Source organism: Melozone crissalis, unplaced genomic scaffold (assembly GCF_028551555.1).
Source record: "Melozone crissalis strain CALT ecotype California unplaced genomic scaffold, PUWL_Pcris_2 ptg000013l_1, whole genome shotgun sequence".
Lineage (NCBI taxonomy): Eukaryota > Metazoa > Chordata > Aves > Passeriformes > Passerellidae > Melozone > Melozone crissalis.
The window spans coordinates 14,180,090-14,203,255 of record NW_026535791.1 but is presented as its reverse complement, the minus strand read 5'-3'; the positions used below and the strand labels follow the sequence as shown (position 1 = coordinate 14,203,255).

Below are 23,166 nucleotides of genomic sequence, written 5' to 3'. Positions count from 1 at the left end.
GCTGCCATTCCCAGTTTAATGCAAAATGAGGCTTCCAAGCCCTCTGCTTGGCAGAGGAGGTGACTTTTTCTTCTAAGTTTTCACTGTTTGGGTGAGAAAGTTTTTTCCTCAGAAGCTGAAGGGAGCTCTGAAACTGCCAGCTCCCCCAGGGCTTGGCTGTGCCCAAAATACAGGAGTTAAATCACTATAGCTGATATGGAAACCTGGGTGCTCTTGTCCCCTAGTGGAATACTTGACCTTTCATCAGGCACAGGTGCCTTTGGTCCCTTAGGCAGGCAATGAAGGAAACATATTTGCATAACATGGTCAGACCAAAGGTTTCTGCCAGTCTCCCTGGGTGCACTTTTCACTAACAAGTTTGTTTCCAGTGGTGCTGGAGGGCGACAATAAATTGATTAGCCTCTTTAAAATTTCTCATAAAATTGTATTAGCAAAACGGTAAATACATGACACAGGGACTGTAACCACGGGATGTTTACATAATGCCCACTGTGGACAAGTACTAAATACCATAAAAGACCCGAGACCCCCCCCATAAAAAGTCCGCGAGTTCTGGCTCTCAGAAGGCAGCTAGAGCACCATAGTTGTTGCTGTGGTTCCTCCTCCTCTTCCTCCTCCCCATCACATTTCAGCTTCGGAGCTGTGAACTTTGCTGGTGGTTATGGCGATTCCTATCGCTAGGCTTCCGTTGTCAGAAAAGAGTTGAGCCAGGGAAGTGTTCAGCACAAGGCAATCCCCATCCGAAATGACAGAGTCAACGCACTCCAGGATCGACCTGGGCGTCGCCTCCCACTTGAGGCGCCTCTGGTTCCTGTTGAGCTCCAGCCTGTAGGTGAAGTTGTTGGCCTGGGTGGGCGTGCCGATCAGCATCATCGTGGCAAAGAACTGGGGGTGGCCCTCGTGCTTCTCCTGCTTCCTGAGGACCAGCAGAAACTGGTGGCCAAGGCAAGAGTGCATGATGATCCAGTCTGTGGGCGCGGGCAGGTGCATGTCCGTGGCCAGGAAGACAATCTCCGCGCCCTGAAGGATGTTGATGCGGTGGGTCTGCCTCAGGTGGGACACCACCACCTCCAGATGCCCTTCCCACGGGCAGGAGAAGAGCGGGCACGTGCAGGGGACCAGCTGAGGGTCGTGCACTGCTTCGTGGTGATGGCAGGGAGGAAGGATGCCTTGCTCCGTGGACGCCTGCACAGCTGCACAGCGGGTCGATGCATACTGCGGGAAGAGAGAAATTAAATGTGAGAGCAAGCGGGCCAGAAAGCAGTGCAGATGTGCTAGGTGCAGACCTCACAGACGTCAGCCACCCATACTCCACCTAAGGCAGCACCATTGGGGGTGCAGAGAACTCAGCACACCAGGAATCAGAGACAGTCCTGACCTGGATCTGCACAGCACAAGGAGATGGCAGTTGCCTTGTTCTCCAGGAGAACAGACAAACTGTTTGAGCCATGATAAGTGACTTCAAATGAAAATGATGTATGTGCTTAAAGAGCAATTTCATTAATTCAGGGGGAAAAATCTGATTAAAAAGAAAAACCAACCCAACAAAGCAAGGACAGCATGGGGCATTTTATATAGTTAAGAGTTTTGCTGCTCAGAACAAGGGAATGAAATATGTATGGCATTATTATTCTTTAATGAAACATACGGGCAAATACAGGCATTTTCCCTGAAACAATAGGCTTTATTATGCCCATAATTTGTGAAATAAATGTCAGTTTTTATTGTATTTTTTTGGTCACTGTTTTTTTGGTCAATGTATTTGTGCCTAATTGATGCTCTTAGTACCATAAATCTTAAATTGCTCTCAAAGGTGATTGGATGGCAGATTTAGGGCATTTTTATACTAAAGTAAATTTGGATTAAGGTAGGGCAGCTCACTAAAAAGGCAGCAGCTCTTGCAGAAGAATTCCATGTGAGGACTAAAAAGCAACCTATTCTGACTCTCTCAAGAGGATGTTGTTGAAGGGAAATAAGTCTTACTCAGCCAAAAGTGTATTCACATGTGATGCTATTCGGGAAGAGCAATGTCTCTCTACAACAACTGTGTGCCAGACAAGCCCTAAGGCACAGGCATGCTGGTCATGATTCATCTAACCCAATTTTAAGTATTTACTTCACCCATCCAAGACAGAAACCTGGTTACCTGGAGCTGCCTCTGCAGCCTATAGAGTGAGGCAGCCCTTAGAGTGCAGGATTCAGATATTAGCTGGAGTAGTTCAGCTTCTAAAGGTGACACCAGCTGATGCCAGAGAGACTGAGATCCAGTATCTCTTGCTGTGCCTAAATTTTAGCTGTTTAAACATTTTTTTCTCTCTGAACTCCTTTTATAAAGGTACATCTCTCACACCCATTAATGTCCCTTACAGCAGTGCGTACATATATACATACATTTTGCTTTAGCATTTGTTCTAGGAAGATTAATGTAATTCCCTAAATAGTGTCCCACATCCCCTTATTTTTATATATGTACCCAAAATTGCATGAACTACATTATAGTCCTAACATTTAACAGTTGTTCTCCTCTATGCCCCGTCCAACTCATAGCAGATTTGGGATTTTTGAGCAGAGATTTGTTTTATCCAGGGGCAAGCATAATCCCAATAAAATGGATGGTAGATTTGCTGCAAGGGGTGTGTTGTCTTGACTTGTTATGGATACCATGAAAGCTCTCATTACAGCCTTGCTGTAAGTAGTTTTGCCCACCAGAACTTGCACATTTCTTTACAGGATGTTTTGGAAGGCAATCTCTTGGGTAAATTGTCCTAAATCTCAGATGACCAGGGCTTCCTTGCCAGCCAGGATGACAATTCCATCTGTTCTCATTGTGTCAGTAGCTGCCAAAGGTTGTGATGGATGGAGCAGGGTTGTAATTGCTGTTGCTGTGAAATTCATGGCTCTTCCCAAGGCACTGGATGTCAAAGGAAGTGGTTTCTTCTTCTTCTTCTGGCATTTGATATGAAGAATAATTGACAAATTAAGCCTTACTATTGAAACAGGTAGTTTTTTCTTTTGACAATTATTACTTCAGTAGTACTGTTCTACTTTTCCCTTCCTTGTATTTTATTTGTTTTGCTGTATAAAATTCAAGAATATAAACTTTTCAAGAAGATAATGAATTGAGGACAGATAAATGACTATCATTGTCTGGGAAATAAAACAGGTCATTATAAACTAATCAAGGTTTGTGGCTTTAGCTGCCTGCTTATCGCAGTGGGATTACTGGTTCACACTTAATTCTACATTAATTTTTGCATCCCATTAGGATGAAAGTTATGGTTAATTTAAACTCTTTGGTGAAGGAGGCTACTGCAATGGCAGATCATAAAAGCCTTTTAAAAAAAAATTCCTGAAATGCTAATTGCCTCATAAAATGAATTCTAATCTCCCAATCTAATACAGTGGGTGTGTGCAATTACTTTCTCTCGCCAAACTGTTAATGCAAAATTAGTGATTATACTAATTAAAACTAATGAACTCATACTCACATGCTGATAAACCTCTCAACCACTTGACAAGTTCCAGCCTTCTATCAGTTTTATTTAACTCTCTTTTTGGAAGATGAATCTTAAATTAACCTCTTGACTAACATTTAAAATTAAGTTTTGAAATTTGAAGCTTTATAGACTATGTATAATTCTTCTCCAAAGATTACCAGAGTGAGAGAAACCATTTCCACTGAGGATGAAATTGAATTTAGAAATGCATTCTTCTAATTTCAGAAACATGGTGAACAATGGTAGCTCATCCATCTAAACTGCATCCAAGGTAAGAAAATACAAAGGTCTTCAAAAATCTTATTATGACAAACATGTGTCTATGGCTCAGGAATTGGAAAAATAAATTACAATGAGCAACTTATACAATATATCTTTCTTCTTTCCTAAACTTGTGAATTTTTGTGTGTGCGCATAATTATGAATTCCTTTTCACAACCCTCATTTCTGAAATATTTCTATGAACCATTTTAACAAAGGATTTCTAGTCTAACTTTGTTCATTTCAGGTCTATTGAAAATTCTTGAAACTCAATACAAACCACGTGATCTATTTTTATTCTTTGGCTTGGTAAGAACCATTTTAAAAATCTGGCTTCTGAATTGTTTGTTACATTCCTGTTTCAAAATTTTAAATTTTTAGTATTTAGAAAGAAATGTTTAATAATTCCCTGTCACTTTTTAAAAAAAAGTATCAGAGAAAAATATTTTCCATTTACTTTTGAGGTGTGAGTGTAACTGTCAGGGTGTTTGTGCTCTTGCTGATCATTCATATGGCTGTGAATTGAAATGTAAAACAGGGAAAAAATGGTCACCTTGAGTGCATTTAAATGCTTGAATAAATATTTATGAACAGTTTTTCCATGTTTAATCTGCTCCAGTATTTACTTTCTACCATTTATTGCCCAATTACCTAATAAAATTAGATTTATTATATTGTTGTGTCAGTCCAGTATTATTCTCAATTATCTTTTAGCCTGTTGGCCAATTTCAGTCAAATTGAACTGTGGGATGGAATTCTCAAATGCTTTAATTTTCAACCGTTTCTGAAAGAAGAGGCATCAGGGTAGAGCAGCATGACCCTTTCATGTCTCCAGGGAGGAACAGCTGGCCACGTGGGCAGAATTACATTGACAGATAGGAGAGAGCCTAAACAATGGCAGTTTGATCCCAAATGGATTATAGACACAAGAGAACTCACATGAGACAGTGTCTTTATGAACAGGAGAAAAGGCTTCAGCCAGAGTGCTCCTCATTAGATGCAACATAATCCCACCATGAGGCACCAAACCGCAGGAAACCAGGCTCTGCTGCTCACAGAAAAATTTCTTTTTAATGATGCAGCTTATTACAGAGCAGTTCTTTTCAAGACCAAGTAACTTGGCAAAGGCCAAATTATAAGCACATGGTGCTTTTCTTATGGAAAAAATCCCCCAACCAAACCATGACTAGATTTGGACTACGACACAGGGTTTCTGCTAAAAATGCAACAAATTACTTTAGATGTGACACATTTGCTCTGCCTTTGATATTTGAGGGGTAAGTCCCTAACTCTGAAGACTGTCAGCTCTTTTCACAGCCCATGAGGAGTCCTGGAGTGCAATTCACTTGATTCTAAGTGGTGCTGAAAGAACATCCCTCTGGACACCCTCTCTACATGCAGACAGGACCAAACCCATCCTCAGCACAGACTCACAGAGGTTTAACTGGTTTCTAGACAAGAAATAGAAGGACAATTCAATTTTAGTAAGGAAAGATGTTTACCACAATATGCTTCTCCTGCTGTGCTGGAGACAACACAGCCCATGGAGAGAGAAATGGATGTCTGCTCACATGAGGGTGTAAATCTGTGGCTCCCTACCATCATTACAACTCCAAAGACTTGATAGAAAACTCAGGGGAAGGATGAAGGGTAGATGCAAGAGTTAAAGACCTCCAAGAGGTAAAGAATACACAAACACATCTCTGAGTCTGCAGCTGCAAAGCTGAGGCACCCACCCAGGAGAAAGGTGCTATTGCTCCTCATGCTCTGAGGGACCTTTTGTGCTTGAGCTAGTGAAGTCTTTAGATCAGCTATGGTGAAAATAGTGGAAACAGAGGCAGCAACCCACGCTGCACCTCTGCTGGCTGAGTTCATGGCCCTTGTTGGTGCAGGCACTGGATAGACCACCATCTCTCAAGCCTTGCTTCTCTGCTGCACATTGGTACAGCTTCAGCAGAGAGAGCAAGTGCAGCTGCTGCCCTGAGCAGCTAAATGTCTTGCCATTGAAGTTCTGACTTAAAAATGGTTAATTGGCTCAAGATAAATCCCACAGGGTGAGGGAGAGTTGAAAGCAGTGCTCCTGTCCCATGGGAGAGGGCCTGGACACTGCTGACCTAGACAATAAGGAGGGGAGTAACATCACCACGTTGTAGAAGAATAAACACTTCAGGTCTTCAGAGTAAAGGTTAAGTGTCACCTTTCAGCACTTTCCAACATTCCTCAGTGTTATGCTGGAAATCTGCATATCTCATTCATACTTTTACTTGCTGTAATGCACATAATGTGCAAAAATCAGCCTTTCACATCCCTGTGAACAGTGCCAATGCGTGCCAAGAACCTCCCAAGGAAGGAGGACAGGGACTGGTTCCCTGCCCAATAAATAAGTGTTTCTGACAGGAAAGCACGTGTTGCAAATAATCATCTTTTTCTAGACCCTTCACACCCGTGCGACTGCATTTTCTCCAGTGGTCACACACACTTTGCAAACACTCATCAATTCACCCATTCTCTGGGCTCTTTGCTTGGGGCAGTCAGTGGTGTGGTCTGAAGGCCACCATGGTAGGACTTCTCAGCAGGGCCACACAGAAAACTGCAAGGGTGAAAACAAAGCCACCACACATGCCACCCAGCCCAAAGCAGAAGACAGTGCTCCCTCTCTACCCCAGCCCAACCTTAGCACACTCTGAGACATTGCAAACTAATCCTCCTCCCAAGAGGGAGCTACTCCTTCCATGTACCCAAACCCTTTCCTGTTCATCCACAGCTTTCTTGGCTGGATTACAGGAGAGCTGGTAGGAGCTGTACATGTTCATGGCAGCTGCAACCTTTGTGGGGGAGCCAGGGCTTGAGAGGGGCTGTGCTCACACTCCCTGTTACAACCCCACCAACCTGCCTGCGACAAGGAACAGCAGGAGATGCAGTCACTCTGCAGGTGTGTAAGCAGCTGGAAATGAGCAGGGAAAACTCAGGGGATTTTTGACATTCACCTAAAGATTTCTGCGGACAAAGAGGGACCTGGGCCTGCAGCTGTGAGATTGCTTTGAGAGAGCAGCTTCCAGGGTCTTCAGCAACTTTCAGCAACCACGGCAACTTTTAGGGTTTCTGCTGAAACAAATTGGCATTTTCTTTGCCTGTGAAATGTGCCACTTATTCAGTTTTCTTACTGTCTTCCTCCTATTTCTTGGCTTCTCAGGGATTGACTGCTTCTTCTCATCTGCATGGAAACTGCCTCCAGTAATTTTCTAATCCTCAGTTTCTTTCTGCCTCATAAAAGCTTTGCCACCCACTAACATCCACCTCCACGTTACTTACACCCACCTCACAGGGACAGAAGCTCAAAAGAACTATAAAGGTGACATGAAGAAAGTAGTGAGTCTTTTAATCCTGGTCTTCATTTATTTTATCTTCTGCTCTTTTTAAATATGCTGATGAGATTTTTAAGTCTTTCAGATGAAAGAAAAGAGAAGAAAAAAACCCCCAACCCCCTCAACCTATTTTGTCAAAAGCTGTACTTTCATATCTGAAATTAGGAAATCCGAGCCAGAGATCATGTTGGGGATTTATTTAAAATTTTAATTACACAAAATCCTGTTCATTATGAATGCATCAGTTGAATTTCTTAAGTACTGAATATTGGTTGCAGCTTTGGCAGTGGAAGGATTTGTTTTCCCTGCTATCAAACGGCAGTGAGAGGACAACTTCAAGCTCATTTTACTAATCTCACTTTGCAACATAATCAGGCATGACTTGGTGACACCGCATACGGGATGTGTTAATGGCTGTCCTCATGCTAATTACACACCTCTGACTATGCAGAGAAAATGCAGCTTTAGTACATGTCCACGGTGTACCACACACTTCTCTCTATCAGACAACCCCAAATATGAGAAGAATTCAAATATATACAGAAGTATTTTGGAAAAAAAACAATTGGTTTTGTGGTAGATCTGGCAAATCTATGATTCATTATTTTAAATGTATCCCAGGTGAAAAGAAATCTGTTATTCTCAAATTAAATCTCCTTGCTTTCTTTTCAAAAATCTTTTTTTCCAGCATTAACTGTCACGCACTCTTGAAGTGCAAGCAAAAATCTTCAACAAACTCAACCTTCTTCAATATATTGAAAACAATGTAATTATAATGAAATATAAACGGAATCCACACTAAAACATTTCAGCCCATAGATGCTTTCTGACAGACACCCATGTGGACAGGGGTAGGATGGAGCAGGGTCATGCTCTCCAGCTCTCCTACTTCAAACATAAGTTTGATGAGCCCTTCCAAGCCCAGATGGGCACCAAAACTTCCTGTGCTTCAAACTGAGGGGAGGTGCACCACCCTGCTGACCCTCAGCCAAAGCTGCAGCAGGGTCATGGACAGCCAGGAAAACGATGCTGGTTTAGCTGCTGTGTTTGATGGATCTCACCTGGGATCACTTTCCATGCTCTCTTTGAGAAATAAAATAGACTGATTAGATGCAAGCAAAACCGTGTGCGTGGGCAGCTCCTGTGGAACATCTGGCAGTTATTTGCTACTCAAAATAAAAAGCTAGGCTGGAGGGTGGGACATGCCCTTGGGACCTGATTTGCAACTTGTATTCCCTCTGCTGCATTTTATGGCTGGGTGCAGTGCAGTGGCAGCAAACCGTAGCAAAGTGCATCTGATGCTGCATTGCAACTGCTGATGCTCTGGGGTGTGCAGACATTTACCAGATTCTCTTTGGACTAGAAGATTTTATGCCTTGATTTAAGCAAGGATGATGCCTCCTATTGCCATCCCTTTGGCCACACAAGGCAAGTATCAGAAGCCAAGGCACACCCTGTCATCTCTTTCTCCACAAGGGCAGGGTGCATCCATTGTTTATCAGCATCTTGCTCATGAGACACTGCTGATCCTGGCTCTGGGTAAGGGAACAATCAGCCTGCATATGTACAATAGAGATAATCAAAAATGCAGAGTTATCAGAAGATTTGCTTCATCCTTTATCCACTTTGTATTTTGGATAAAGCCTGTTCACAAAATGCAAAACCATTATAGGCTTTAATTAAAAGCAAAGTGATAAAGCACTTCCAAGCTGCATCTGCTCTGACTGATAGGGAAGGCAGAGTTCACAAGAGCCTTAATATCTGACCTGTTGATTTTGTGGTTTACATTCACACTGAAAAAGAAATTAATATGGAAAAGAATTTAAAAAAAAAAAGAAAGAAAGAAGAAATGATTGCCCACTGTGCTCATAAACTTAGCAGTTCAGACTGCCTCTAAATTACTCATCATCTGATATTCATTACAAGTTACTACAGTAACAGCGTGTCTCCAAGAGAAGCAGATTTGCTGGTGTCATCTGAGATAATTAGACCAAATCCACCCTGAGACAATTGAATTTCTCCCCTTCCATCAGACAATCTCCAGCTATCACAATTATATGACATGTAAATCCATTAACTGCTCTTTCAGAGATGCACCCCAGGAGTGCCAAAGGATGGCACAAACATTACTGGTCTGCTGGAAGGAGGGAAGGGATGGGGTGGTGGTTGTTGAACAAGCCCACAGCCTTTCTTGGTGGGGCCAGTGTCTCCAACCCCATCTATTCACCCCTCCTGGCCAAGGATTTGCTCTGTGGTCTATGTCACATTGCTCTGACAACTGTCACAGGGCAATGTGCAGCTAAGCCTGTGCCAGACCGGTCACAGTGGAGTGCAGACAGTAGGCTGGGGCCAGGAAGGTGTAGTGAGGAGGGAACCCAGGGCTCTCAGTGCAGCCAACCCTGCCTCCCTGTCCTGTCTCATAGGCTCTGCCTGTGCCTACACCTCTGTAGCAGCCACTGAGCAAGGTATGAGCCATAAAACACTTGACATTTTTAGTTAAGACTTTCTCCTGAGAGCTGTTTCTGAGGAAATGAAGAGTGTCTTAAAGTCATGTCTGTCTCCATCTTGCTGAGGCATTGCTGGTACCCGCAAGCATTGGGCACCCCAAACCCACCCACAATGGCCTGGTGTGGTGGTGGTCATGCTCAGGTTATAGAAGAGGGGAAAATAAATTGTTTCTAGCTCAGAGTATCTCTCCGTTCCCCTGCACATCTCCACAAGTGACTTTCAGCTTGCCCTTGCTCTGGGTACCTTGCAGTGTAAGTCTGGCACTGAAAGAAAAGTCTCCCTGTTACAAGGCAACCCAAAATTCATCCTCATTCCACTGTCAGATGAAAGTGTGTCTTGAGTTTGTGTAGTCAGACTTAAGAAAGGGGAAAAAAACGCACAAAACAACGGAGAAAATCCATGTGAGCTTTTAGCTTTGGGCATGAAAAGCAAACGGCAAGTCTGGGTAAATTAATTTAGTTGGTGTAATGTATGCAAATGCTTCATTGGCATATTCTTTGCAGTAAGGAAAGGGGCATTTCTCTGGGAACATTTGTCTTGTGTCTCAAATATTCTTTTAATTTTGTGCAAATCATAGCCTGTTTCTTCTTCATCCTCCCCCTCAAATTCTCAAAGAATTGTTCTTCTAGAAGTTTTCTTCATGTGGGGAGGATGCAGGTAGAAAGAAAGACAGAAAGGGAGGTTCAGCTTAGCCTGAGAAGACAATGTTCCATTGCTATTAATAGACTGAAAATTTAAAAGGTTTTGTTAAAAAAACTAACAAAAAGATGAAAACCAAAATCCACAGCAATCTTTTAAGTTAACATTCCTGCTTACAGAAGGCTACTGTCTATCCTATCCAGGAGAGGCTGAGTCAGCCAGTCTCTGTGCTGTGCCTCCTGCAGCTCTGCTGTTTTGGGGGAGAATCCCCTGGCATCTCCACCTGCTGGCACCTCCCTTCTGACCTCGTGTGCCAACAGCAAGAGGGAGTGTAGCACCACTGAGCCACAGAAGGTTTGGGGTAGAAGGAACCTTTCCAGATCACCTAGTCCCAGTGCCCTGCCATGGACAGTGACATGTATCACTAGACCAGGTTTCCCAAACTCCCATCCGAACCGGCTGTCAATAATTCCAGGGATGGGGCATCCACAGCTTCTCTGGGCAACCTGTTCCCCCATCTCACTATCCTCACAGTAAAGATTTTATTCATTATGTCTATTCTAATCTTGCCTTCCTTCAGTTTGAAACTGTTACTTCTTGTCCTGTTACCACAGGCCCTGGTAAAAAATGTCTCTCCATCTTTTTTATTAGTCCCCTTTATAAACTGAAAAGCTGCAATCTGATGTCCTTGGAGCATTCTCTTGTCCAACCCCACCTCTTTCAGCCTGTCTTTATAGGAGAATTGCTCCAGCCTCTGATCACCTTCATGACCCTTTGGATCTGCTCCAACAGGTTCACATCCTTCTTGTGCTGGGAATCCCTAGAGCTGGATGCAGTATTCTGGGTAGGGTCTCACAAGAGTGGAGGAGACAGGCAGAATTCCCCCTTCTGACCTGCTGGTCATGTTTGTATTTATACAGACCAGGATATGGTTGGCTTTCCAGGCTGCAAGTGCATATTATGGAGTCATGTGATTTTATGTAGACAGGTACCCCTGAGTCCTTTTCCACAGGACTGCTCCAAACCCATCCATCACTCAGCCTGGACTGATACCTGGCATTGACCTGACCCAGCTGCAGGGCTTTGCACTTGAACTTCATGAGATTCACAGGGCCCTGCTCCTCATGCCTGTCAAGGTCCCTTTGGATAACATCCCTTCCCTCAAATGAATCAGCTGCAGCACTCAGCTCGATGTCATCTGCAAACCTGCTGAGGGTGCACTGATCCCACTGCCTGTGTCACTGGTGAAGACATTAAAGAGTATTGGTTCCAGTATGGGACCCCTGTGGGACACACCAGTCATTACTGGTTTCCACTTGGATATTGAGCCATTGGCTGTTACTCTTTGGATGCTGCCATACAGTCAATTCTTCATTCATCAAACCCATACCTCTCTCCAGCCTAGAGGTAAGGATATTGTAGGGGATTGTATCAAAACCCTTAGAGAAGCTGAAGTCGATGGCAATTGTAGCTCTTCCCTTGTCTGCTGATGCAGCCCCTCCATTGAAGAAAGCTGCCAAAAGAGTCAGGCATGACTTGTCTTTAGTGAAGCCATGTAGGCAGTCTCTAATCACATCCCTATCTTCCACATGTTTTGACATCTTCCAGGAGGATCTGCTCCATGATTTTACCAGGCCTAGAGGTGAGGCTAACTGCTTGGATTTCACAAGGGAATGATGAGGTTGTTCATGGGGAAAACAGGCACAATCAGATGTTAGAGACCCATTACCCAGCAGAGCTGCAGTCCCTAGAGTCTAGTTATTTTTGAAGTCAGAAATCCATTAGCATAGACTATGCAGCTCTGGCTGCAGCACTACAGGCTCTTTCTATCAGCTCTGGTCTGTCTGGTTCTCCATTCTAAAATTTCCTTTTTCAGTGGAAATAGGAAATTTCCTATAGGAAATAGGTGCAAGTGGAGCACGAGGAAAAGGAGGCAGAAGACCACATTTCTTATTCAAAGCCATTCTCACTCTTTAATATCTGCTGTCACACCCTCACTTGTCTTGTGGCAAGGTTTTATGTTTTAACTTCAGCCAGGTACTCCCCAGGCTGGCAGCTTAATACCTGTTCTTACAAACTTGTCTGGCTGTACAATATTCTATAACTTACACATCATAAAAGTGAATAATTTTACAACTATTCTGATACACTTATGGATTTTGAGGATTTGACAGTGGGGTAGATTTTTAAAATTTATTTTCAGCTTTCTATAGAGAGCTTTCTGTGTGACACATTATTGAACAAGATGACAGACCACTCATTTAATCACATTGAAAGTATTTCTGCCTTTCTTTCCCAGGATAAACTTCTCTCCTTCTTCCCAAAGGGCTGTACAGAAGAAGCAGGGATTCTCAGGGATGGGACAGAGGGAACACCTGCTTCCCACCTCTTACAGTGTAAACAAGAGCCTGTCTGCCCTCTGAGGGTGGCCTCAGGCCACTGAGATGTCTGCTGCCATCCCTGCAGCCTGCTGGGATGTGACCCTGCAGTGAACAGCGTGGCTTTGCTGCAGGAGCTGCATCAGTCCGGGTGAGCAGTGTATCCCCTGCTGGTTCCAGACTGGGCTGGGAGAGCTCTGGGCAGCCCTCTGGGATCAGGCTTAACAAGCAGCAATGGCTGTGTGGTGTCTTGTGCAGTCTGTCTTGCCAAAAGCATGAATAATGTGTGAAGTGACTGCTAGAGGGACAGCCACACTCCCAGGAGGAGCCACTCAAGTCTTTCTACAGCACCACCAGCAGCTGCTTGCTTGGTGAAGGCTGTTAGGCACCTTCATGCCCCTGTCAACAGAGCTTCCATCTGTTTTTAAATCCCTTCATTTCCCTCTTTTGCACCCTATAAGTATGCAGAGATGGCTTACCCTTTAAATTCCAACTCCACAGTGAGTCCATGCTAATTCAGAATAACATCTTTTAGACCCACAGGTTTTGCAAATACTCCAAGGATAAAGATAACAATATTCAGCTGAGGAAACACCTGTGACAAACAAATGGCTAAATTTTGAGCCTGATTTGTCTCATCTAAATGTATATGTCTAAAAGATCAACAGGTTCAAATCTGACCTACTCATCTGAAGCTCCCTTAATAACAGAGATAAGATGTACCCTCACAGAGAAATTCATCATCCCTGTCTTGAACATGTGTCTATCTTCCTGAAAGACGAAATTACCATGAGCACCTGGAGGAGATGTTAACTTCTCTTGCTAAGCTAGAAGTGGAACTGGGGTCACTGGCCCAGAAGTGGGCACCAGGCTTGCAAAGTTTCCCCATGTTCAGTGTATCAGCAGTCACTCAGACTCTGGGCAGCAAGGGTGTCAGGACACAGCTGCTGTGACTGTTTAATGGATGATTATGAGCTGCCTATTTGCCTAATGCAGAAAATCCCTTGAGCTGACACATTTTCTTCCCAGCTAAGGACTGGTCATCCTAATTTTCAGGCAGCTAGATTTAGCAGTGAAATAAAACTAATTTACAGCTCTTGCCATTAGGAGGACAAATTTTCATCTCTGTCCTTCGGGTGAGAGGCACTATAACAAATGAATGATTACTGACCCATGACACCTATTAGAGATTGCAGTTGGGTCATCTCATTTGTTGTTTTAACACAAGAAATTAAGACCCTAGCAGGGCTATGGCAAAAATTGAATTGATGATGAGATGAACACTGCATTTTTACCAGAGGCTCTTTCTAGAATTATATGCAGGAAAAGCTCAGTGACATCAGGACCTTGAGCTGTGGGCCCAAATTTTTTGAGGGTAGTAGGACTTTCCACTCACACAGGCTTCCTCCCATGGCTACCCGGAAGTGCAATCCAGCTGCCGCATGCTGGAGTTCATAGAGAAAAAGGAGCAGTTAGCCATGTACTTTCTTGGCTCTTTTCCCTCTGTTATTGCCTGCAGCTAAACTACCCACCAAAGAGGTTTTGAATCAAAAGGAGGTAAGTGCCCAGGACAGTTTGCTCCCAACAGCAGCCACCGTGACAGATTCCTGTGTTCTTAGTCTGGTGCTGATTGAAAAGCAGTCTCTGCTGCCAAGTAACAAAGCCAGTCTCCTTCAAAAGCATCCTCAGTGCAGGGAAACCAATAGCTTCCAAGTTTTAGGGGAAATATTGAAGAATGTCATGGATAACCTAACTAGGCAAAATTCCGCAGAGTTTCAAACTCAAGACACACAGGCTTGGCTTCTTCTCAGCCTCTCCTGCCCCCAGACAGATTGTGGGGCCATCGCAAGTGGCTCAGCACACAATACCCATCCTGGTCTGAGCCTGTGCTCCAGCTGCACCCTGGGTCAGCCTTCCCTGATCCAGCCACATTGCTCTCCTCCTTGCAACCTACCCTGACCCTCCAACCTTTCCCAATTGCATGACACAGTGCCCTGGCCTTGTCTCATGGACTGAAGGAAAGAAGATTCTAATAATTGCCTGCCACTTAACTAATAGTTAGTCTTCAGTTGACTTCTTATTCTTTTTTGTTCCGGTCCTAAGATGGAAAACTGTCCCATTGTCTTTCACTCCCAGAGCTCTGTCCACGCTCTGTCACAGGGTAAATCTGCAGACGCAGAAAGTACCATCCCTACTTTGCTTTCCACATGAGCTTTCTTCCCATTTATTTCTGCTGCCTGTTTTACATGAAGATCTGCTTTAGCTTTTGGGCTTGCTCCAGCACCATTTGCTAAAATTGTATTAAGTATTGATTGGTAACAGATATATTAGAGGGCAATGCTAGTGAGGATACATTAAGTAAATGGAGGAGCAGGCCCATGCTGCTTTCTTCCTTTTACCAGAATGGCAATCATCAGCAGCAGAGTTGTACAGGGTCTGCAACAGCTGTGGCTTGAACCAGCCAGAGATTATCCAAGTTAATAGACTATGGAGAAGACTTGGTGCTGTGTTAAATGCTGTGGGCCTGGTAGTGCCCTTGGGTACAGAGTACATAGATGGTCTTGTGAGATTAGAATGGTTTAAGGAAAAAACACTTGTAATTCACGGCCCCCCAGTATTCTTATGATCTGCCATACTGATCCTTGTATCATTTTCACTTATTACTGCTCAATATTTAATTTCCTTTGTACTTAGAAAGGTGCCAAGACCAGGTGACGGTGATGGCTGGCTACTGTTTTTCAAGTCATGTAACTCAGGCAGTGAAGTAGAAAGGGCAGTACAAGAGAAAGCAGAAAAGGCGAGGCATAGTCACCACTCCAAGTGGTGGATGTTACGGTCACCCTGGTAGAAGATGAGTGGAGAGTGAATGTTTCAGGATGAGAAACTGAGGTTAAAAAGAGTGTTAAGAAAAATTCTTTGCATTAAAGCAGGGAACAAGGTTATCTACAACTCTTTCTTACCAGTCACATATGAAAATGAAAATCGGTGACAGCAGTGTTAACCTAAACTGACTTGCAAATGCCCTTTTGCTGGAGTTCCTTGCTACAGAACATACACAGGTATGCAGGTGGAAAATTTAGAAAAGAATGCATAAAATAGCATCAGGATTGAGGTAAATCATCTGTAGCCATAGGGTGGCAGAGCTACAGCTAAAATGACTTGCCAGTTTGGTGTGGCATTGCCCAGATTCTGTTTCACTTGGCTATTTCTCTCCACTGCCTGTAAAGGGAGTTGAGAGTGACTAAGCTGCACTCAGATGCAAATATCAGGTTTTCAGTTCTTACACTAAGGTGAGATGAATCCCACTTTGCTCCTGCCTCTGAACTCCCTGGTAACCTTCAAGTCCTTTGAGTCTTTCTCTTCCTGATCCATCTATCTGGCCCCACACTGGCTCATCTCTAATTTATCAGCAGAGGCTACCTTTACACAGATGAATAAAACAAATCCGGGGTCATTTCCTGGCCCTGAGATGAAGTGGAACATCTTTTGTCCATGTGGTTTAATTTGCAGATCACACAGAGTGGCCTCTGCTTTGTGTCTGGTGGAAACAGTTCCTGGTCTCTCCAAGGCAATTAAGGAGAATGCTTGCTGGTGTAGGCCAATCTGGGGGGAATGCTGCCCATCACACTGCATGGATAATTGCAAGTTGGTCTTGTGGCCTTGGCCTTCTGTGGTTTGGTAGTAGAGCCACATCTGAATTTCCCGCACCCAGAGGTGGCTCAGCATGTGCAGGCAACAGGTAAAAATCCACATCAGGGGACATTGTGTCCTGATTCCCAAGCCCTTGAAGGTTAATGGCTGCACAGAGACTGACAGCCTTCAGGGACTTCTTTTGACACCTTTCCTAAGCACTTGGTCATTTGAAAGTGAAAATAATAAGCACTTTCCTGTGAAAGGCTTTTTCTTTTGGCATCTTATGTCAAGATGCAGACACATGTCAGGTACGTGTTTGTTTTCATAAGGCACTTTGTAAAGAGCCTCTCTTCTTCAAGTGCACATTTTGTCAGCGGCTTTTGGACTCATTTCAACTCCTCAGCCATACTGCAGCCCTTCTCTGTCTAGGAGAGGGCATTCAGGTTTTACCTTCCCTGTCAGCTGCAGAGTCACACCATTTTGCAAACTGCCCTTGAAATCAATGTGGTTGCTGTATTAGAAATACTTAGCACATAAATTGTAGGACATGAGGCAGTGTGTGTAACAAGGCATGATAACCATGCTCCAAACCTGCTGTACAAGCTCATTTCAAAATCTAGCACACACTCCTTGCTCTTCCACTTGCTTGATTCAGAGCTTTAAGGGAGGGCGTGCTTGTGAGCATGCATTGCCAACATCCCAAATCCAGTCAGTCAGAAATGGGGCTGAGCTTTCTCACATGTTGTATTTTTTAATGCTGATATTCCCACACTGCAGGCTTGATGTTAAAATGAGCTTTCCCAACTAATTTTTTCACTTTCACCTGAATCTGAGGATGTTACTGGGTGGGCAATGGTTAAAGAACAATAAAGCAGGAATGGAAGTGTCACACTCCCATTTCAGCAGGTATCTCTGTAGGACTTGATTGTGTGATAAACAATTACAAAGGGACATCTTGCCTTAAGGTAGTGAGCCAGTGAGGGAACGAATGGGAACTAACTGTGCAAGTTTACGCATGCACAGGCATTTGATAGAAAGGGTGCATCCAGAAAGTGTTTTGCTTTCCAAACCTACCAAGAAAAGCTACATCTATGCATGTAACTATTAAAGGTTTATCTTCTGTTTCACAAAGTGAGCTTATAAAAAGACAAACTCATTTACCAGGGAAAGACTTTCTATGCAAAAAACCTAAAGTCTCCTTAAATGTGCCAAATTGATTTCTTCGTGTTAAGGCAAGAATATCAATTAAGCAGAGGTTATGTCCTAGCTTAAAAGCAGAGTGAGATTTATGTGAACCATCAGTTTCAGCTACAGGGAATTAATTTTAAGTGTACACTGTAGTCATAGGAGTGCATTATTTCCTTTCATGTCATTTGTTCCCTGATGCTGGCACTCTGGAGCAAGGGTATCTCAAGTAAACTTGGCTTCTCGTTATATATCTGAATCCCCTGCACACAGCTACAGACACCTGGTGAGGGGTCACATTCAGCTGAACACACTCAGCTGTGGGCAGGTCACAATTGAGTGGAAGCACCTCAAGGTCCTGTGGACGTTGCTGGTAGCGGAGCTGCGGCTCCAGGGAGAAGAGCAGGTGCTGAGTGGCCAGAATGAGCCTCGTTTGCACTGGAGTGGGACATTTCTCACTTGGCTGCTTTATGTTGTGCCACCCTCATTATTTCTGCTATTAGTTTTTTTCTAGCTTTGAGCATAACAGGTTCCTTGAAAAAGCACTGTACAGAAGGGGTGAATTGCTGTAAACCCAAATTCTTAGTGGAACAAAGCCAGGGCAGCTCCACTGCAGCCATTCCACAGAGCTGAGCTGCCTGGAGCAGGAAGGCATGGGGATAGCAGAGGCTTTCACAGTTTGTACACTGACGTGAAGGAAGATAAATTTAGGATTGAGCCCTAGTTTCTGTGGATTGTGTTTTACAGGAGAGAGAAAAAACAGGTTGTGGTTCACTGTTTCCATAAGAGACATATTGAATCATATTTTTCCTATTCCAAGATGCTTGTGTTTTTGCCAGCATGATGACCTTGCTTCAACAGAAAGAGTGGAAGGTGATCCCTGCTTCAATCTGTTCCACCACTAGGGCACTCCTGTGGGAAGCAGCAGATTGCAGCTCCCTACCTTCTGGAAAAGGCTTCTACATGTTGAGTTGCTCTGTAAACAACGGATGAAACATAGTCTGAAAGCTGCTCCTAGGGAGCTGTGTCTTCTTCTGTCCCCTAGACTGTCCGTGTGTGTTGGGAACACTCACAAATTAAATACAAGATCTAGTCCATTGGGGAGCATGGGACTATCTGGTTTTGCACCCAGGAGTACAAGTGGGAGATGTAGAGCTGAGCAAGGTGGTCTGAGGACATCAGCCCAGGGCAAAGAGGCACACTGGGCACATTTACACATTTTCAGTGGCAGCTTTGGTGTACAGGGATTCTTAATAAATCCAAGTGATCAGGTGAGTCTTTTGGAGTCAGAGACCAAATAGCATCTAATTGTATTTTATGAGCTGGATCCTGCCCTGAATCCCCAGCAGGTCATGTTCAGGAGCAGGTAGAGGAAATAGCGCAATTTCCTCCCACATTGGCTAAGCCAGCATCCCTCATGGGAACTTATCCACCCCCTATTTACTGGGGGACCACTGAAAACCTGGGATATCTCAGTGTATTGATTACAGAGAGTTACTCTGATCTGTAGGGACAGGTACACAGTAGTGACTACAGGATTCAAGAAGAAAAATACCAGCTTGGGAATAATAAATAAATAAAATAATAGATAAAATCCTCAATGGCAACAAAGAGATTTGGAGACTGGAAACTCAGCAACACTAAGAACATGTCACAAGTACAAAACCTCCTGGCCTGGTGGCTGACTACTTGCCCAGCAAGGACTCTTCAGGTGTTTGATGGAGGCACTGAGCATCCTAGTGCTTAGTCTGGCAACACATTACATCCCAGAGATCCTTTGTCTGTTTCAACCAATAAATGACTGTGTTATACTTCAAAGTTGTGGATATCCTGCTTACAGAATCTCTTTGTGCATAGCAAAAGGTGCCTCAACAAAGTGACCTAGAAAAGGAGGGTTGCTGTTTCCTCTCCCCAGTACACAAAGACAGCATGACCAATAGAAGGAAATCCACCTTCTTTGTTCTTGTTCTTCCTCTGAGTTGTTGCCATCTCTCCAGCTAAAGAGCATGAAATACTTTCACTGTTATTTGTCGGTGTTGAAGTTTACCACAAAGGCATATGGGTAAAAAACCCAGCCAAAGTTGTATTTCCCCTGTACACAAGTGGAAAATTATGTATGTAGTATATCATGGTGTGGGCTCTTCTGAAGGGCAACAATTCAGATTTTAGTAAGAGCCACAGCAAATACTTTTTGGAGATATGAACCATTTGGGTAAGTGGAAAGTGACAGTCTGCTGGACTAGTGTCTATGATGTCAAAAAGAGAAATCTGGTTAAAGATTTTTGTTCTGTGTCTCAGAGTTTTGAGATCACTGAAAGGGTTCAAAGGCAAGAAGTTTGAGTCACCTTCCTAACATCTGAGCTTCACAGATATCTGCTATTACCTAGTCAATACAGGATCTCTCAACAGTCAGAGGGAACAGCATGGGCTCACCTTGTGATCTGCTTTTGCATCTGCTCTAGGCATGCCTGTTTCCCTCCGCTGGGTAAAATGGGATTCTCCATTTAGTCAAGCATTTCTTTATATTTGGCATCAGAAAAGAACAGTGTGCAAGAAGGGAGGAATCACTGAGGGTGTGGAGTGAAATCAAATAAGGAGTAGTGGGTCCAACTTGGATAGAATTAACTTTCTTCACAGAGGCTCTGGACTTCAGACTTGTGATCAACAAATCTGTGATTTGAACACAAATCAGTGTTGGTCAAGCACAAACATTTTAGTTATTGCTGAGAAATTCTTGCACCTCATCAAGGTTTGTGTTTATCACTCTCGTTCTCCCCAACAAGTTTATTGGGGTTGGTAGAAAACTTTGGAAGGAACACAGCCAGGACAGATGGCCCAGCTGATCAAATGCATATTCTGGAATGTCATATTGATCAATAAATTGGGCAGAGGGTATTCTTTTCAAAGTAGTTTTTGCTTGGAGACTGGCTGGACACTGGTCTGCTGGTGGGAGGTGGCAAGTGACTGTATTTGCATCACATGTTCTTTGTTTTCTCTCTTTTTTCTCTTATTAGATTGTCTTTCTCTTAAGATCTGAGTTTTTCTCACTCTGTTTCTTTCCCTCATCCTGCTGGTGAGGAGTGAGCAAGCAGGTTGTAGGTACTTAGTTGCTGGACAGAGTTAACTTACCACAAAGGGCAAAAGAAGCCCGAGGTAGAGCAACTGCAGTAGGAATAGAGTAACACCATCTTTTGAAATTAGTTTGTTTGTGACATCTGATGTGGAACTACAGAGGAGGGAAGTGATAATTTACATGCCAGATGAGAGTGCATACAGGAAAGCTTAGTGGTGTTTCTCTCCATCCAGGCCTGCTGTAGGTGAATGCAGCAGGAGAGAAGTGATCAGCTCTGTAACCTTGCCATACACATCCCTGGTGTGAGGCTGTCCCAAAACAGAGCAGATGTGGCCTGACCACAGGCACTTTCAGCATTGCTTATGGCATGTGTATCTCCTCTGATGGGCTTCATCCTACAGCTCTGCCCTTCACCCCTGCTGCTCCCTCCCCACTCTGTGGCTCTGAAACTCGCATGACCCCATAGCCCACAATGACCCTCCAGCCTGCAACTTGCTGCCCATGACAGTCCCTGTACTTGCAGCCAAATCTTGGCCCATTGCCCAACACTGCACCAACATAGCTTTAGAACTTTTTCAGTTGCTATTATTATTTCACACAGGGTGTGGGAGCACCCTGGTGTTCTCTGAAATTAGGCTAAACTTCCTTATTACTGCTTTAACTTCTTGTCTGGTTCCATGTGACACAAAATGTTTAGGAGCTCTGGCAACCAAACCTGTTGTGCCATCACTGCTGCAGCTTGCTCTCAGTTCACTGGGTTTCTTGTGGTCCTCCACTGAGGTGAAGCTGAGATAAATCAGATGTGATGGGTGCAGCCTCAGTGACCAGGTTTGGGAGCCTCTTTTTGTGTAAAGTGCACTTGTGGCAATGTGGCAGCCCATTGCTTCCAGATAAATGCAGACAAATAAGGAAAGACTAAAGTGGGCTGCCCTCCCCTGCCTGAGGATGTGATGAAGGACACAGCATTAACAAGTCTGCTCGTCGCCGCGATAACATTTCTGAGCACGGAGCCAGCACTGGCACCCTCAATGTCTCCTTTCCCTACCTCCTCAGAGACAAATTGACCCTGCCTAAGTAAGAAAGGACTTTCCTAATCACATTAGGATCAGTTTAGATGGCAGAGAGGGTAACAAAATTAGAGCTTTTAAACCATTATCTCTTCTTAATGAACATCTGCGTTGATACAAGCCCGCGGAGAGTTAAGGAAAGCTGAGCTATGTCTGATCTCATTACAGCTTTAAAAAACAAAATATGTGATGGAGAGCTGGTTCACGGCTGTAAGAAAACCATCAGTCTTTTTATAAGTGGCAAGAAAAGGCTCTGCTCAAGCCCAGAGTGGCTATATTCTGATTCTTGAATTAAAAATAAAATGATCTTTGATGCTGCAAGTCTTTTCCTAGGTCCCATATGCAAACTAATATAATACCTAGTCAAGTAATGTGTCTATAATTTCATATTATACATGTCATGCCATAGTGTTTTAATCCTGTTGTCTGCCTCTTGCTTGATGCAATAATTGCTGTAATATTTTACATAATCAGAATTAATATGTTGTAGGGAGATGCCAGGGAGCGTGTCTGATCTTCTTGCTACAACAGCAACAACTGAAGTGATATTGTTATTGTACTCAGAGGGAAACATGCACTCTGCAGAAGAACTGGACTGGCTGAAGCAGAGAACAGGACTGGATTTTGGCTAATGTCACATGGATACCTGTATGGTGGGTCATGCAGTGGTCAGGAGTTTTACTGTCCAACATGTTTTTCTTAAAAAGAGTAGATGGGAACTGTTCACATATTTCTTAGAATCACAGGATTGTTCAAATTGGAAAAGACTTTTAAGATCAAGTCCAGCCATTAACCCAGCACTGCCAAGACCACCATGAAAGCACATCCCAAAACACCATATCTACATCTGTTTTAAATACCTGCAGAGATGGTGACCCAACCACTTTCCTGGGCAGCCTGTTCCAATCTTTGGCTATCTTTTGAGGGCAGAAATTCTTCCTGCTATCCAATCTAAACCTACTCTTACACAACCTGAAGCCATTTCTTCTTGTTCTGTTTCTTGTAACCTGAGAGACTGACCCTCAACCTGGCTACACCCTTAACACAACTTAGAAAGAAAATAGGACTTCCTGTTGACTTATCAAAGTATAATTTACTGATAAAAACCACTGTCCTTTTATGCATATGTGTACTTATGAAAATAAAACTCCTGATCATCCACACACCTGAACAATCAGCTCACACCCTGGCTCTTTTTGCACCACCCTAGCTACATCTCCCCAAGGTGAAATTGCTGTGGCAAGAGCTAACCCTAACCAGCTGAAGAAGTCATTTGTATTTAACTGCAGGAAACAGGTTACTTCCCACTCCTCTTTTATTTATACATAATCCACCAGTCTTAGATGTTGATACTGTGCAAACATCACTTCTGCAACACATTTATGTTGATGTGTAGAAGGGCATATGTGCTGCACACACACACACATCTCCTTCTTTCCTCCAATTTGGCAGAAACCTAAGTGTAATTTTGAAATGTCACACCTCACATATAATCCCCTAAAAGAGTTTGCAATGCAGATCCCTTCAGCAATCTGGTTCACAGCACATCCCTAAAGCCAG

General features: G+C 43.7%; 1 protein-coding gene across 1 annotated transcript in view; it reads right to left on the bottom strand.

Moving 5' to 3' along the window:
- Nucleotides 1-362: 362 nt before the first annotated feature.
- The window catches only part of SIAH3 (siah E3 ubiquitin protein ligase family member 3), a 41,109-nt gene continuing 18,305 nt past the window's right edge, over nt 363-23,166 (bottom strand). Inside the window, exon 2 of the mRNA XM_054271910.1 lies at nt 363-1,215. Within this exon, the coding sequence (XP_054127885.1) occupies nt 622-1,215 (594 nt within the window). The 3' untranslated portion in view covers nt 363-621. The remainder of the gene's footprint in view (nt 1,216-23,166) is intronic.